Source organism: Lepidochelys kempii, chromosome 10 (genome assembly GCF_965140265.1).
Source record: "Lepidochelys kempii isolate rLepKem1 chromosome 10, rLepKem1.hap2, whole genome shotgun sequence".
In the NCBI taxonomy this organism is placed as follows: Eukaryota; Metazoa; Chordata; order Testudines; family Cheloniidae; genus Lepidochelys; species Lepidochelys kempii.
Genome location: NC_133265.1, coordinates 48,138,341 through 48,156,308, shown reverse-complemented (window position 1 = coordinate 48,156,308; position 17,968 = coordinate 48,138,341). Strand labels below are relative to the sequence as shown.

Below are 17,968 nucleotides of genomic sequence, written 5' to 3'. Positions count from 1 at the left end.
CGGACTGCTCACCCAGTAAGTGAATGTACAAGAGAAGGATAAAATTTGCCTACATACCGTGCCACTCAATTTTTGTTTACTCTGGTGTGCAAGGCAGTTGTCCAGCTTATAGCATGTAACCTCTGTGTGTAATTTGTGCAAAAATGGCCTTGGATCTTTAGTAAAAATTAAGAGCAAACAGGGCCTGGTTTTAAGTTTACATCCAACATATCCACATACAGTATCCTGTGTGGAACTTCATTGTCTGCCTTGGGAAGCTAAAGGGTTGAGTTGACCCTGTAAGCATTTTGACCAGGCAGTCTAGGAATTCCAGACTTGAGGGTTAGACGATTAAGCCAACCTTCCCAGCAGATGACTTGTAGCAGATAACTCATCCTTGCACCTCTGCAAGACTGTAGTAAATCTATAATCTGAGATCTTCTGTTGCTCCTTGGAAGAAAAGGCTGACCTTGTAGTCCCAGGTGGAATTGTAATCATCATAACAGGTAAGTGTGCAAGACTCTTTTAGCAGTTATTTGACCTTTACACAGCCTTTTAGGCAGCTCAGCATCTACTTTAAACCTTGACTAGCCCAGGAAAAGTGTTTCTTTGGGCGAAGACACGCAAACAGCAGAGCTTTGTTAGACATGCACATTATATTAGATGGTCTCTGCAACTGTATCTTTCACTTCAGTGTTTCTGTATTCTGGAATTATACCCCTGTGCAGGTTATACATTAGGCCTATTATAGCTGGATCACTTTCTGCTTGGCTGCAAACTGTGAATTTGGATTGAAAAGTTTCATGCCCAGTTTGTTGGGGAGAAGTGGGAGGAGAGAGAGCATTAACTTTGTAACTGCTGGAAATGCTTTTGTGATGATTGCATTACTGATGGTATGCTACTGCTCTGTTAAAAGGGTAAGGAGTGAACTAAGCCTAGAGAGACTAACAATATAAGAATGGGGAGGGGACAGAACAAAAATTAAGTGGACACATAGGGACTTACCTCTCAGCTGCTCCATATTCCTGAGCATGCATTGTAAGTGAGTGCTATCAAGGCTTTGCTTTGACTTGACTTAGGCCTGGTCTACGCTACAGCATTAGATTGACATCAGGCAGCTTACATCGACCTAACTCTGTAAGCATCCACACTAAAATGTAGCTCCTACCAATACAAGTTGCCCTGTATGTCAGCTGAATAACTCCACCTCCATGAGAGGCATAGCACTTAAGGTCAATATAGTTAGGGTGCCGCATTGTCTGTGTAGACACTGTATTACTTACTTTGCCTGTTGGCTGTCAGCCCAGCGCCGGGCTCACAGCTGGAGTCTCTGCCTTCCCACTGGGATGGGGACTCCAGCTGTCACTGTCCCACATGGTTAAGTCAGCAGAAGCTCCTGGTGAGGACGCACACCATCGACAGAAGGAGCAAGGTGTGGACGTGAACCATCATTTTAATTACTGTGGCAGCTATATGTTGACTTAACATGTCGACTTAATTTTGTAGGGTAGACATGCCCTTATTATCACAATGTTGATGTGAAATCCTAGATGGTGCTTCTATCAAAGGTGCATGGCCAAATTCTGCTGTTTTACTTGTTTAGATTCTAGCTGTGCTATCTGTAAAATATTTTTTTACAAAGCTAAAATGTTTCTAAACCCTAGGAGGGTAACAGTAAATGAAATCATGGGGCAGATGCTGGAGTCATTTGCAGAGACCAGTCCAAAAACAGCAGACAAAACCAGGAAAATCAACTCAGTTTCTCCTGGATTTTTGCCTTTCTGTTCTCCAGATGTCACTGTGGTCTGTTAGGCTCAGTACCCTATGAATTAGGTTTTAGTAATTTCCTCCTCCTCATTCCAGAGCTTATTGATCAGTATCAGAAGGCCCCCTCACAATAGATATGGTAGGTTCCTGATGGGAGATTCTTTTCTGAGAGATGGAGGAAGCTTCACAGTACAACTTCAACAACTAAAAAAGTGAGATCCTGCAAGAAGGGGAGAGAAAGAAGAACTAGTGAAGGAGAAAAGAGGCTCCAGGGAAAGCAGTAAGAAGTTACACAATTAGTCTTTCTTAAATACTAAGAAGCTACACATGGACTTTTGATACACAATTTGTTGTGCATTTACTTGTTATACCTACATATATTGATGATCACTGTTTGTCATCTGGTTGGCTAATTAAGCACTCAAACTGAAGAGTTAGTATAACTTCACAACTTAGAATGTTTTTGGAAGCTGATATTTGAAGTGAGGCATGAAGGTTGTTGGTTTACCGGTGTTTTTTGGGGGGGAGGCGTGAGCCCAGTTACATCTGCTGGGGGACTGCTTCTGTTAGCTTCCTTGCCAGCAGTGAATTGTGTTCATTAATTACACTGAAACTGACAAGGCTATATATTTGCTTTGGAAAGACCCAGGTGTATTCCAGACCGCAGAGAAAAAAGTTTCACTCTTTAGGATGTGGTGCTGGATTGGAGAGAGAGACTGAATGTGCTTGAACACTCTCAGTGGTTGTATGAAGAATAAGTAACTTCTCAGGAATGACATTAACTGTCATCACCTAGAAGGAAGCAGTTGTTGAATATCCTGGCTGGAAAGGAGAGGTCATGCAATTAAAGAGAAGAATTTACAGAATTTGAAGGGGTGGGAGGTCAGAAGAATGACACAAATTTAGAGTGAATTAGGGAATCGCTATTTGGGTTAGAGCAGGAGCATATGCCTTTTTGGATGTGTGTTGCAAGAAGATCTTGAGGGAGCTGCAGGTGGATTGTTCATCGTTGTCTTCTGATGTATTGAGGAAACATTGGGGCCAATTTTTGACACTTAGCCCTGCTCCACTTTATGACACTGGTGATCTGCAATGACACTGGGGCTGGGTAAAACTTATTGGCGAGGAATGTGGAATCAAAACTAAATTTACTAGCAAGTCTGCAGTTTTTTCTTGTTCTGGATTTACTACTAACTTTATTTCAGCCTGTAAAATCTGAGAGAACCTCATCTTTTAACCCCTAAATTATTTAGAATTAAATTCCATACCCACTCCCAAAGCTTCTGGAAACCCCTTTCCACAGGGCAGGCTAACATCCTACCTGGGCTGTTGCCGCTGCAGGTTCACAGCTGACATACTATGAGTTTCACACTTTCAATGTAAGCACTTAAAAGGCCTTCAGCTGTCCACTGAAGATTCACCACCACAGTGAAAGAGCTACTTGGACTTCTGTTGCCAGAAACTCCTCAACCATCTCCAGTCTGTGTAGTATGCAAATGTGGCTTTGTTCAGAACCTACATATGTTAGCGATGTTCAAATTAGAAATGTACTTCGGTTTAGTTTGTTGAAGAAATTATCAACTTCTACTTTCAAACTGAATATTTGAGTTCTAAAACAGGCTAGTATTTAAAAAAAATGCAATTTTACTATTTCACCTGAAAAAATTAATTCTGATTCCAAACCCACGTCCCCCCTCAAAAAAATTATCCAAGAAATAATTAAGTTAAATGGATGCCCAGAAACCTGCCTTACCTATGCTATGCCTCATGTTGATGAGCTCAGCATTGTATTCATTGAGGGAGAATGATTAATCACTTCTGTTTATTAATTGAACTGTTTTAGCAGGTTTTGTAGAGCTTCCCTGAGCATGAGTTCAGAATGAAGCGACGATTGGATGAGCAGGAGTCACCGGTGTACGCGTCACAACAGAGACGTATCACCAGCAGCACAGAAGCTTTCCAACACCAGCACCGTGTGCTTGCTCCAGCACCTCCTGTATATGAGGCGGTTTCGGAGACCATGCAGTCTGCCACTGGAATTCAGTATTCTGTAACTCCCAGCTACCAGGTATGCCCGCTTGTTACTTAGTGTGAACAGCAATGACTGTACAATGCAAGATGCAGGTTTAATAATCTATGGTGGGGTTCTACATGTGACAGCAGTTATTATTTTGCCAAAAATGGCCTCTTAAATTAAGACCCCAATTTGACAGTATATTTAAGCACGTGCCTGATTTTTAAGCACTTGCTTTAAGTCCCATGATTTTAGTGGCAACTGATCATAAGCTTAAAATTAGGTATGTGCTTAAGTACCTTGTTGAGTTAAGGCCTAAATTGGGGATCCTTGTACCCTGATCTCTGAATTATCTCCTATTCAGAAGTAGGCCAGTAAGTGGGGTTTTTTCCCTTTTAAGTAGGATAGTTTGTCCTGCAGCCACTCAGCCTTTGCTGTGATCTTTTCAGCTCATAAACTCAGAAAGACTGGATTGGATCAATACTTGGATGGGAGACTTCCAGGAAAATCCAAGTGCAGCAGGAAGTGATGTGGGTGATTGATTAGGTGGCATTCTTCCTTTTGAGACCCTGACCTTTTGTGCTTATTAAAGGAACATTGCCAATTTGAAAATCGCATCATCTGAAAAATGTGTACTTATTAATCTAATAGCAGCATGTAAGATTTCTATAAATGAAACACTAGAGAGAAATATTTGTCTTCTATTTTTCTCAGTGTTTGCTTAGTTTTTTTCCCAGCATTCTATATATCATCCTTGCCTTGGTTTTGTTGCTGGTCAGTTGCACTTCCCATCTCATGCACTGGCCTGGGGAGCAACTTGTGCACATGCTACCCCAGGCTCTCCAAAAGGATGTTCACTACTAACAGCAACAGCAGGCGGGCATGTACTCAGAGATGGGGATAGAGGTCTGGAGAGTTGGCCCAGGTAAGTTTGATGTTGCGGTCAGGCCTTCTTAAGAGTCTTCTAAATGTGAATGGAGGAGCAAAAAACCTTGCTTGTTTTTGTTTTGTTTTGAAGCAGGTTCTCTATTAAAAAACTGGATTTTTTTAAATCAAATTTTTAAAAAATTCAAGCTAAAGTATTCATTAAAGAATTTTTCAATTTAACTTTTTGCTTGTTTATGATGTATAAAGGAGGCCTGAAAAGTGCATGCCCAAAAGAGTTTGTTCTGCTTGTCTTTCCTGATTTTTCTAAAGGTAAGCATCAAGTTTGGGATTCCCAGGTTTTTGCTGGAGGATCTCTGGGAGGTCCAAAGGATCTTAATTGAGAGCTCTAACACCTACATTGAAGAGCTATGGTGTTGAATCTTTAACAAAGGCTTTCTTTATCCAAAATTTTCATCATTGTGCCATTAAATAGGTGGTAATAGATAGAAACGAAACCAGAATTTGAATCTCATAGAATCAGAGTTTAAGGCCAGAAGGGACCACCAGAACATCTAGTCTGGCCTCCTATAACTCACAGGCCGCCAGCCCTACCCAGTGCATGCATACTAAACACAACAACTGAAATGAGACCAAAGTATTGCATCCCACAGGAGACTAGGCCGTTATGAGCCATGGGCAGAGAATAGGAGGGACCCAGGTGCACTGGTGCCTGAGGCCCCAAAGATGTCAGGGAAATGCTTAAATGAGAGAGCCCCAGAAAATACTGGCAAGTGACCCGCACTCTCACTCTGCAGAGGAAGGTGAAAACCCCCCAAGGTCAATGCCATTCTGACCTGGGAGAGAATTCCTTCCTGACCCCACATTCAGTGATCAGTTGGACCCTGAGCATGTGAACAAGAATCAGCCAGCCAAGTAACTGAGAGAGAATGCTTAGTGCCACCTTAGAGACCTGGCCACCCCCCAAATGTCCCATCTCCAGGCATGGCCATCTCTGATGTGTCAAAGGAAGGAGATAAAAAAAACCCTGCCAGAATACATGGGGGGAGGAGAATCCTTCCTGTCCTCTGCCAGTGGCTTGGTGAAACCCTGAAGCATGAGCTTTTTAGGAATGTAAGACATAAACCAGATGTGAGCCCTGAGTTTGTTGAGCCCTGCCTCCTACCATCACAAGCAACCCTGATCATGCAATCGCACTGATAAATTTGTCCAAATCTGCCTGAAAATCTCTTTCCCTTCTCTACTTTCGCTCCTGGCTCTTGTGGTGGTATCACATCACTAGTTCTCCAGTCATCAGAGAGCCTTCCAGGCTGGACAGGACCTGAATTTCTATCATAAACACAGAGAGGGTTCCCTCCTTTCGTACTTCTGAAAAAAATCTTCAAGGCCTTTGTAAATCAGAGAAAATGAAAGAAACCAGCCATTTTTTCCCCTTTTTGCAGGTCATGGTTAAAGAGCCCAAAATGCATTTAATGAATAAGGCTGTTAGTCTTGGTGCTATGGTGAAAGTACAGACTTGGTGACATTCTGCCAATTCAGAATTGTAGTTTGTATTTTTTCATCCAGAGATGCTGAAGCATTTATTTATAAACAGCTACAGTGCACAGCTGCCCAAAGAATTGGATAAAGGTTCTTATACCCATTTTACAGATAGTCACCAGATGAAATTTATGCAGCATCTGTGCATTAAGGAATGGATAGGACTCGAGGCTGCTTTTAAACTAGCTTCACAATAAGCAGCTATTGTTTCACCACAGAAGTGGTTGCATTTCAGTACTGTGAGGGCTGTGACTTGGTGAAAGGCGCTATGTAAGTCCATGTCCTCATTGAAGCTTGAATTGTTAGTGTACACAATTTTTCCAGTAGGGAATTTCCAAGAGCAGATAAAGCCCTAACCCCAGCTGCTTTCTTATCTTTCCTTTCCAGGTGTCGGCTGTGCCCCAGAGCTCAGGCAGTCATGGTCCCGCTATAGCGACCGTCCATAGCGGACATCATCACACTACACCAGTGCAGCCTCATGGAAGCCAGGTGGTGCAGAGTCATGCTCACCCGACCCCTCCAGCAGCACCCGTGCAGGGGCAACAGCAGTTCCAGAGGCTTAAGGTAACACCAAGTTCCAGTTTATCATTCTGTAAAATAGGAGTTTTGAAGGGCAGCATCTGCTTAGTTGGCGGTAGTTTCATCTGCGCAGGTGTCTGATGTAACTGGATGAGAGATCTCAGGTAATAGTTGCTGGTTTTGTAATAATCTTTTTGTAATGAAGGATCGTTAGGCTAGATTTATGGACAACTTGGTGGGAGTTGGAAGTTGGCCTTTGGCATGGTGTTCAGAACAAACCCAAGAGTCTGGCACTAGCATTATGTGTAGGGAATACAGAGTCCCATGTAGTCTGTGCTGTACCAGTGTTCATCAGCAAAACCCCTGACTTCTGTGACCTGGTAAACTCTGTGGTGAGCTTTAGTTTGTGTAGCAGCCTAAATGAATGGAAAAATCACGTTTTATTGAAAGTAAGTATTGAAGTTCTGTATATTCATTCACTAAAATCTTTAACGCTATCGACTTCTGTCTATGTTGTGCTGCTGCAGAGCAGGCGGCAGTTTCTGAGGCCTGTGCCAGAAGTTTGGGGGTAATCTGGGGTCCTTGGCTATTGCATATGTAATACCAGCCTCCCGGAAGAGCCAGTTGGGCTGTCTGTTAAAAGCTTTCCTGATGAGCCACAGAAGCCTGGAATTCATGACTTGAAAGCTGGCCCTGTACACTGTTAATATTTCAGTATGAAGAAGGGGATTTAGGCTGTGTAAACCAAAGACTCCCCCGCCCGTCTCTGTTTCAAATGTTGTAGCAAAATAATGAAATCTGGAATTCTAATCAACAGGTTTAGGGAGGAATGAAGGGGGGGCCAAGGAGCTTTGATGCAGAGCCCATGTGTGAAAGGGTTAAACTACCGTGGCATCTAGAGGCTTTTCTGAATGTGTTGCTTTGTGTGGGTGGGTGTAGAGGAGATGCTTGGGAGTGAGCAAGGCTCTGTTCTTAGACTGTTTGCAATAAATTCCCTTAACCCCCACCCCCAACCAAAAATAACACATTGAAGTGGTTAAATTCAGATCAGCTGTAGTAAGAACACATGTATATGATTTTATGTCTATTTCTTACTCCTCTCTTTTGGAAAACGTATTGAAGTGTCTTTCATTTTTCCTACATTAAAACAGTAAACAGAGCAATAGAGTGCTTGCTTTCCAGGGGACCTAGTTTCCCATATTCTGGGATCAGATTCTGCTCCTTTCGAAATCAATGGCAAAACCTCTGATGGTTCAAGATCAGGCTTTAGATGAATATGGATTAAAATCTCTTTTTTAATTAACTTTTTAATTAACTTCAGTATTTCCCATACAATAGAACAGGAACAACTCCAGTGTCGATCTCAGATATTATTCCAGAAGGCTTCTGTTGCATGTAGGAGCTTTCATACCTCTAGACAATCTGGTAATGAGCAAAGTGGGAGATGGATGGCTCTTGCAGTGTATTCATTTGTAGCCCGACTTTCAGATATAAGAAGCACCCAGAATTCTCACTGAGGGCTGCGGTTGCTCAGACAGCGCCTCCTGAAAATCAGACATTGGTATATGGACCATTCGTAAATAGAAACTAAGTGTCCACATGGCCTCCTTGCTGTTTGAGGTACTTCCAAGTTAACATCCACAGTTAGCATTTTCCAAATCCTTATGAGCCAAATTGAAATGTCTGTCTCATGAGTTTTTTTTAAAAAAAGGGCAAGTGTGTACTTGGCAGCACTAATACATGGAATTTCCTTCTTAGGATCCCCCGCCATGTTTATTTTTAGACTTCAGTAATAATTTCCACAAAAAATGTAGGAAAAATAGTGCATGTCCAGCTCTGAGTTTTTACTAGCAATCACCCCACCCAGTGATGAAATGGTTACTTTGAAGTGTGTTCACTGTGACTATTTCTGCTGACACATACATTGCATCATCACAGAAAAATACCAAGATCTTTCCAGTGTGAGCCCAGCAATAGGATGTGGCTGTATCAAATGGTCAGATAGCACTGATTATAAACTAGCCAATGTTATGATCAGGCTGCTACCTAATTACTTACTCTTAGTGGCTTACTGTAGGCAGGTGCCTTTCCAAATGTGTGTTCATGCTCAAGAGTGGGCACCCACTTTTCTCTGAGGTGTATTTTTAGCTCTTTATTTTGCTCTCAGGTGGAGGATGCCCTGTCCTATCTTGACCAGGTGAAGCTGCAGTTTGGTAGTCAGCCTCAGGTCTACAATGATTTCCTGGACATTATGAAGGAATTTAAATCTCAAAGGTAACAACTTATATTCTGCTTTCCTCATATTAGATTAGAGAGAGAGTGTGTGTGCGCGCATGCGTGTTTGGGAGATGCAGGCAGGAGATGGTTAGCACTTTCCACTTTGGAGATTATCCATCCCTTGGTAATCTCTAGAGTCCTTTTCCTCCTGTTTGCTCCATTCGTGCTGCTGGTTGGACAGTGCTGGGAAGTGCAGTGTTGGTCAGTATTTTCCATTCTGGAGCCTAAGCCAATCCCCTCATTTGTGCCAAATCTCTGCTTAGAAAGTTGGAGTTCCCAGGTTCAGTCCTTACAGCTGATTCATTTGGTTGTCTGCTTGCCAGTAGGTGCAGAGCGATCAGACTTGTGACCAAATCACATTGAGTTAGTGTTATTTGGACAAATAAAATTGGCTGTAACGTAAGAACAAGTTAAATAATACATGAGGAAGAATCAGTTTTGTCTTGTTTCCTGGCTTTGTCGCAAGCTAGTGATGGCTAGATAAAAATCTGAATGGAAAGTGTAGTTCCGTTGTGTGGGGTTCCCAGTTTGCCAGTGAGCGCCCCTTTGCAAGATGTGTGACCTTTCTGTCTTCTTGTTCCTTTTCAGTATTGACACTCCAGGAGTGATCAGCCGCGTGTCTCAGCTCTTCAAAGGTCACCCTGACTTGATCATGGGCTTCAATACCTTCTTGCCACCTGGCTACAAAATTGAGGTGCAGACTAATGACATGGTGAATGTGACAACACCAGGGCAGGTTCACCAGATCCCCACACATGGCCTCCAGCCGCAGCCACAGCCACAGCCTCAACATCAATCCCAGCCTTCAGCACAGTCGACCCCAACCCCAGCACAGCCCGCGCCACAGCCACCACCTGCCAAAATCAGCAAGGTGAGAGACTTTGGATACCACAAGCAGAGTGAAATACCTAGTCCCTGTTTAGAAATGGTAAGAAACTAAAGATTGCAAAAGGCTTAACTTTTCATCAAAGGAAATGTAAAAACTGAAATATCTGTAAAATCACTTTCGCAACTTTTTCACATCATGAAAACGACAGTAAACATGTACCAGTTTGGCTCCGCAGCAGCAGCTGTGAGTGTGCATGTGAATGATAGGATGATCACTCATGGAGACCATCTCTGGAGAGCGGTCATATAGCCTGGTGATATGATACGAGTGTGAAAATAATCAGTCACTGAACTGCCAGCACAGTGAAAAGGACCATATGTGAATATAAATGGTTCTACAGAACTGTCTAGAAAATTACTGACTTTGGAAAAGTCTTAGGATGTAAAGTAAATTTTAGATGGAATCTAAAGTGATGGATTTGGCCCAAAACTTCAGAAACTCCTTTTTTTAGTTTTAGATTTGAAGCAGGCAAATTCAGGTATGAAACAGTGACTCTATTTTTGTTACTGTAGCATCTCAAAACCCTAGTTTGTGCTCCTGCCTAAATAGTCTCTTTGGCTCCAGCTTACTTTCCTTTCTTAAAAGCTTTTATTTAAAAAAAATAACCAACAAAAAAACCTTACTGATTAGTTTGGAAATATTGCTTTGATTAAAAAATGAATTTGCTATCCAAAATCAATAAATTTCAAACCTTTCAATTGGAGACTACCAAAGGAGATGCAAGCCAATGTTATATATTTTATTTGGGGAAAGAAAGATACCCAGAGTCTCTAGCAAAATGTGGTAGAGACCAATATCCGAGGATGGTCTGGTACGCCCAGATGAATGCCTTTTTTAGTTAGCTCAGTTGCATTTGATATGGGGCCCCGATAAAGCAATAGATAAATATTGAACAGAGAGGACTTCTTGATATTCCCCTACATTATTTTTGTTTTCTGCTGAGAAACAGAAATCCTGATGGAAGGGTTGGCAGCTGTATGAAACTCTCATGTAGAATTTTCCATTGTTGTTTGCAGTGTTGTAGCTGTGTTGGTCACCAGATATGAGAGAAACAAGGTGGGTAAAGTAATATATTTTATTGCACCAACTTCTGCTGGTGGAAGGGACAAGCTTTTCAGTTTCACAGAAGTCCTCCTCAGGTCATATGAGAGAGAGTTCTGAGAAGCTTGAAAGCTTGTCCCTTCCGCCAACAGAAAGTGGTCCAATAAACGATATTACCTCACTCACCTTGTATCTGTCATGTAGAATTTTAACATTTGGGGTAATTAATCACTGGAACAATTTGCCTAGGGACATGGTGGATTCTTCTTTTGAAGTCTTTTTAATCAAGTTTGGGTGTCTTTGTAAAACATGCATTCTAGCTCAACCAGAAATTATGGACTTAATGCAGGAATCACTGGTGAAATCCTATGTCCTGTGTTATGCAGGAAGCCAGACTAGATGACCATAACCTTCTCTTTCTCCAACACTGGTAGCATGCAGCAGGATTCTCTGACCATTAATAGAACCTCAGAGTGATGCACTAGTGGTAGTTGTCTTCTGCCTTTATATAAAAATAACATGCAAAAAATACATGAAGAGAACATTAAGGTTGGTTGCAAAGTCAAACACTCAAAAATTAGGAAATCTCAGATTTCAAGTCCCTGCTCCAAAGCATGGAAGCCCTAGAGCATCTCAATGAAATGGTTGTAAGCATTTGTTTTAGCACGGGCAAAACATGCTTTTCCTTGATCTCCTTCTCAGAACTAGCTGAACTGTTTATGCTGAAACTTTAGCCTGAAGCAGATGCCAGGCATAAGAAACTTGAGCTTGAAGAGTTAGTTTGACAAAGTTATAAGCAACTGAAAACAAGGTCTTATAATGGTTTAATGTAGTTAAGTTTAAGCCAACCTTAACTACAAGGATTGTTACCAGAACTGCCAGTAACACTCTCCAAAATACAGCTTTAATGCATGTTGGAAGGCAGTGGAAGGTGAAGTATTTTCAGTTGCATTGAAAATTACCAGCTCCAAGTTGGCTCTAGACCCTTCTGTGATTTTGTTGAGCCTCCCACTAAAGGGTAGCTGTGACGAAGTGGGAATGGTCGTAATGTTTTCTTTGAATACTGTGTGGGTGCCTCAGTTTCCCTAAAACATTAAGAACATTCCCACTTCGTCACAGTAGCAACCAAATTTTAAAATCCGAAATTGATGTTCATGTTTGTTAGTGTCAGTTATGTGACTAACTGAATATTGGAAAAGGAAAGTATCTTCAGATTCAGTTGCCTGAATACAGTACAGGAGTACAGGATACCTTCATAATGGAGACAATCACTAGCCACCCTGGAGCAAGTTAAGTCTATGCGGTTTGGTTCCTGTTAATTTGAAATATGAAGACAAAAATGACTCAGCCAAAATCGAGTTGCTCTGTAATGTCAAAATGTTTCCTCACTACTTGAAAGGTGAGGTCTTCCTCTGTTTTACCAAGTGTGCTTTGTATCAGCTCTTTAGATGATTGTCACATCCTACATTAGTTTTCCTCTGTTTTCTTATATGTATTTATTTGGTACATCCATTAATATTCAGAATCAGTTTTTGAAAATAAAAATAAAATTCCATCCAGGATCAACCATTAGGAAATTTTCTTGTGTGGATGAGTTGTGTGGATAGACAACATTGACTTAGTTTCAGTGTACCTTTCCTCCTCCATCTCCATCAGTGCAAACAAAAATTTGCTGTAACACTCCCAGCTGTGGAGTTAAGAACACCAAGAAATGAACATGCCACAACCCCTAGTGCTGAAATATACGGGTGGGGCTATTTCACTGGGCATTAGTATCATCAGGGTATGTCCAGCCTACTCAGCCTCTCCATTGGTCAAATCAAAGTATCTTGGGTAGACTGAGAGCTTCCATCTCACAGAGGTACCCTGTGCATGGTGCTCTGCTGTTGGCATCAGTTGTGGGAACAGCTCCTGCGCCTCTCCACCTCCCCCCACCCCCCCGCAGGTTATTGTGTGCGACTGATTTTGTTGCGTTTTAATACTACATGTTCTCTTCCTAGGATTTGATCTTAATGAAATAAACTACCACAACACAAATCTCTAAGACAAAACTAAGTGTCCCTTTTCTTCTCAGCCATCACAATTGCAGGCACATACGCCAGCCAGCCAGCAGACTCCCCCAATTCCTCCATATGCATCACCACGCTCTCCACCTGTGCAGCCTCATACACCTGTGACAATCTCTCTTGGAACCACACCGTCCCTGCAGAACAATCAGCCAGTTGAGTTCAATCATGCCATCAACTACGTCAACAAAATCAAGAATCGGTTCCAGGGACAGCCAGACATCTATAAGGCCTTCCTGGAGATCCTCCACACGTATCAGGTTAGTGGAACACTGTATACGTGCACTACCCATGCAGGTGCTTTTAAGTATGTATAAATGTGTGTCATGCCTTACCATAGAAAATTAATTTACGCCTGTATTGTGTATTTGAAGGGGGTATGCGGAAGATTGACATACTGACATGCTCAAGTAGCAAATAATTAGCTAGAGGGAGAGTGGGGGGCAACTTGTGCATTTCAAACCAGTTTAACTGCGTGTGAGTTAACAGTGCAAAATCAGCATTCGTCTGATTGCAATTATCTGAAATAGTGGGCAGGATTTTTAAACCAAATGTTGTATGAACCTGGGGCATAAAGGGGTGATGGATATAATGCATCTACATACGGTAATGTGAAGGAGAGAGAACAAGCTATCCAGCATCGGTACCTTTTCAGTTGATGTTTGCCCCCTGAGCATTTGGAATGACTCTTTGTTTTCAGAGGAGCTGCCAGCCACCATATTCAGTTTTTCTTTCGGTTGCTGATTTTCCAGTTAGCGATACAGGAGCAACAAACATAAACTCTCAACTCGGGAATGAATGTTTTGAGTTGCATTAAGTATTGCTCCCTAGGGAAAGAAAAGCAGAAACTAGGGAAAGCAGCTGTAATGGTTCTTGTTTCCTTTGCTCTCTCACATCCCCCGTTCCTGTGACAGAAAGAGCAGCGGAATGCCAAGGAGGCAGGTGGTAACTACACACCAGCTTTGACAGAGCAGGAGGTGTACGCACAGGTAGCGCGCCTCTTCAAGAACCAGGAGGATTTACTCTCTGAGTTTGGGCAGTTCCTGCCAGATGCTAACAGCTCTGTGGTGAGTTCAACCCCACTAATTTAGTTGGTAGAAAGCTGGCTATGCAAGAAAACTGAGTTCAGAAAAGTACACTGCTTTCCTCTTTTCTAAGTGTGTTTTCAAACAGTCCTTCATTGCACATGGGGAAAAGAGGGCAGGGAGTACGGTCTCTGTTGACAAATCTTTAAATGTGACTCCTGTGCCTCAAAGACCTGTTCTAGGACTATAATCACTGCTGTAAAATGCACTGGTCAGCTAGAGCTAAGGTGACGGGGTTTCACATGCACCTTTGCCCCAGCGCCAGAAGCTTGCATTACTAATAGTCTTGTGGGTTTTTTTAAATAAGCTGTTAAGCAAGACAACTGCAGAGAAAGTGGAGTCAGTGAGAAATGACCATGGTGGTACAATCAAGAAACCCCAGCTCAACAACAAGCAACAAAGACCCAACCAAAATGGCTGTCAAATCAGACGGCACTCAGGAACTGGAGCAACCCCACCAGTGAAGGTAAGAACATGCATAGTTCACAGCTTTTCTCCCAGAAATAATGGTAATGGGCAAAAATTGAGGGCACAGAGTAGAATGCATTTTATGTACTTGTTTATATTGAGGCTCAAATTCCAGGTTATGAATAGATTGAGGGCGAAGGAGACCTACCCAGGCTTCGAATTAGACCCTTTTCAGGTCTGCCTTTAAGTGCAGGACTTAGTAGTATCCATACAAAGAGGGCTAGAGACTTAGATGCAGCCTGTGTGAGTAGTGTGGCAGTAGTTACCAGTGGAGAAAGAGGAACAGTGCTTGCTTTCTTCTTCTATGTTGCTAGAGAATACACAGGGATATGTTTATTGATTATATTGTTTTATTTAATAAAGCAGCATTTGGAGGGAGTAGATAGGGAGAAGCCTCAGTAAACCTGACCAAGTGACAGGTTGTCTGAAAAGCTTGCAATGCTGTTCTCAAGGCATTTGGGGGAAGTAAAAAAGGGGAATAGTTATGGTGTATCCCAGGGGTTGCATTAAATCAAAATTCAATGCAGGTACGTTGGGCTCTTGTGTGTTCTTCCCATGATAAAGGTAATTTGAGAGTTCTGATGAGTCTGTGTTCTGTTAACCAAGCCTTGCTTTTACAAGCTACCAGAATTTCTGGGTGGATAAAGCTTTGCAATGAAACAGAAATGGCAAAGTGGTCTAGTGTTTGGTTATTGAGGTTGTACGGGTCAAGTTTGCCTCTTTTCTCTCTGTGCTGGTAGTCTTATCCAGTGATCCCAGAGCTCTACATTTTGCTTTGTAAAGGAAAGGAACAGCACCCATCTCTCTAGTAATTTAATCCCACTTGCCTCCAGAATGATGGAGCAAATAACAATAATGGTCAGCTTCCAGCAGTCCTCTGAGAATGAGATGTGTAGCTGTGGGAGGGAGGGTTCCTTGAAGACCCTGGGAACAAATAAGAGAAGAGAGCAAAGAAATGCAGAAACTATGGGGAGGTGCAAGATTGGAGTAGGTGGGAGAGATTCTGGCAGAAATCTAAAGGAGTTTGTCTTCATTGTTAAGTACAGAACTAATATATTGAGGTGTATTCTGTGCAATGACTGTTGCAAGTGACTTGATGCGTTTTTTCCATCTTTGCATTAAACATTATTTAAAGTTTTGCTGCTAGTGAAAAATAAAGGCTCCTCCTCCCCCCCATGAAACAGGAGTATGGGGAAAGCAATTATGTAAAATCCAGGGGAAACAAAGAGGGGAGCGAAGTGAATATTTTAATTTTGGGGGACCAGTAGAAACTCAAATATAATTCTCCTCCTAAAAACTTGATGTTGACTGCTCTATTTGAAAGAATAGTACATTCTTGCTATAATGAACCTGTTGGGATCCAAGCCTTTTGTTCGTTATAGCCACGGGTTTGTTATAGCAAAAAGACAATCAAAACAAATGGGGGTCTGGGGCTCCGGCTTTCAGCCCTGAGCAGTGGGGCTGGGGTTCTGGATTTCAGCCCCAGGAGAGGGGACGGGGGGTAGGGGCCCACTCCTTAGTTTCTGCCCTTGGGCTCAACATATGAGGCTGGATAAAAATTGTGCAAGTATGTGCAACGTGTTTTTGTTTTGTTTTAAACACAGTACAGTATTGTACTGTAATCGGGCTCCAGGGACCAGGTTCATGATAGCCAAAGGTTTGTAATGATGAAGGGCATTATAGCAAGGGTGTACTGTACATGGGGTGTCGGGGAAGTTGAAACACATGCCCTCACATGATAGCTGTGCAAAATATTGTTATTGCATATTTTAATCCTCCTTTTGTGGTTTTACTTTTGCTTTTTGCAGAAGAAACCAAAGCTGCTTGGTTTAAAGGACCAGTCATTGGCAGAAGCCAGCAAACATGGGGTGGGGACAGAATCTCTGTTCTTCGAGAAGGTGAGTGATGAAATTCTGAATAGACAGTTTTGCACATTTGATTCATGCTCATAGCACATTGGTTTTCCAATGTAACTAAACACAGCGAAGTCTGTGGCGTTCTCTCCAGAATGAGACTTCTGTCATCTTTTAACTACATGTGCTATCAGCTGGTCTATATATCTGATATATATTAATTAAAAAAAATTCTGTGCATATCCCTGCCCCTAAAGTCCATCTTTGGCTCTTCAGCTGCCTTTGATCCACGGCTTTGTCCCCTCTGGGTAGGTAAAGATGGCAGCAGAGCATAACTGTCAGGGGTTGTGGCTGCCAGTTGTCATGGAAGACAAAACTCTGCAGGAAAAGGCATCTTGTTCATAGTTCACATTCATCTCCCGTCACTCTGAGCCCCCTATGCTACTGGTGACATGGCCTACCTTGTTGTGTTGGCAGTGTCACTCTTTCCATTCCCCTCCCCTGTCCAGCTGCATGAAGTGGGGGCAACTTTGCTTAAATGAGTCAGTTGCATTGTAAGCTACATTTTCCTGAGTGGGAACAAACCATGTTGTGCAGTTTTTACCTATTTCTTGCCGCATCTCCTGACCACACAGACTAGACTGAGGCAGGTAGGCAGTATGAGATGCCTCCAAGTAGTCCCTTGTACTCTTCCCTGAGGTGTCCACAATTTTCTCTCTCCTCCGTTGCATGTAGCAGAGCATGTGACCCCAGGCAAATGCTCATTTTAACAACATATCCACGTGCTAGTGACACCATCCTGATCCCTGGGGTATGGCACAGGTTTGCAGGAGAGGTAATGGTAACCGAAAGCCCATACGTTGCATGGAAAACACTGAAGTGTTAACCTAAGTAAATGTAGAAATCCTAGCAGGAGAGTCTGAATCACAACGATGAATAACCTGATGATGCTACTGCTCTATTTGATGTGAAGATGCAAATTGTTCTCATGGGGGAAGGTAATGGTATTTTAAAGAATCTGATTCAGCTGTGTCTTACTGAGAAGAGGAGGATTACAAACACCACTTTGTGGTGATAATGGCAAGCTGGAAAGTTGTGACTGCTGTAGCGTGGATTACTGATTGTTAGGCTACAGTGAATTGTCCTCTTGTCTGGACTTGCAGTTTGCCCTAGTGGGTAGAGGGTTACCCGTGTGACGCGTCTGCTTCTAGAAGCAGAACAGCAGACAGCTGTAGTCTCTGCTGACAGTGTTCTGTGAACCAGTTTTGACTGAGACTCTTCTCAGTGTTCCCATATTTTGCTCTTCTCCTTATGGGTGGACACAAAGATCTTGATTGCTTACCTCTTTGGCGTGGAGGAGGATGTCCACTAGGAGAACGGCATGCTTGGATCGGTCATCATTCTTGCCTCATGGTCTGCGCAAGCGAGAACCAGAGACCCAGTTTAATTTATGCTCTGTTCTATTCTACAGAGGTTCTTATACCTTACCTGTTCACAGTAGTAGTGCATGGGCAGGGGAAATGCATTTAAATGTAATGGCATAAAACTCCCAAGTCTAAAAGAGTGTGTCTGATTCTGGCTGTGAG

The 17,968-nt window shown here is 42.5% G+C and overlaps 1 protein-coding gene across 13 annotated transcripts in view; it reads left to right on the top strand.

The window, feature by feature from the left end:
* Positions 1-17,968, top strand: part of SIN3A (SIN3 transcription regulator family member A) — a 60,600-nt gene that overhangs the window by 17,090 nt on the left and 25,542 nt on the right. For 6 of the 13 annotated variants that reach the window (XM_073303440.1, XM_073303447.1, XM_073303444.1 and 3 more), the window contains exons 2-9: positions 3,590-3,814; positions 6,572-6,748; positions 8,871-8,977; positions 9,569-9,908; positions 12,985-13,236; positions 13,891-14,043; positions 14,369-14,527; positions 16,338-16,427. In XM_073303440.1, coding sequence (XP_073159541.1) covers positions 3,626-3,814; positions 6,572-6,748; positions 8,871-8,977; positions 9,569-9,908; positions 12,985-13,236; positions 13,891-14,043; positions 14,369-14,527; positions 16,338-16,427 — 1,467 coding nt within the window. In that variant the 5' untranslated portion in view covers positions 3,590-3,625. Of the gene's footprint in view, positions 1-1,566; positions 2,027-3,589; positions 3,815-6,571; positions 6,749-8,870; positions 8,978-9,568; positions 9,909-12,984; positions 13,237-13,890; positions 14,044-14,368; positions 14,528-16,337; positions 16,428-17,968 lie in introns of those variants that run through there. The other 7 variants (XM_073303443.1, XM_073303438.1, XM_073303445.1 and 4 more) reach the window with 5 other exon arrangements.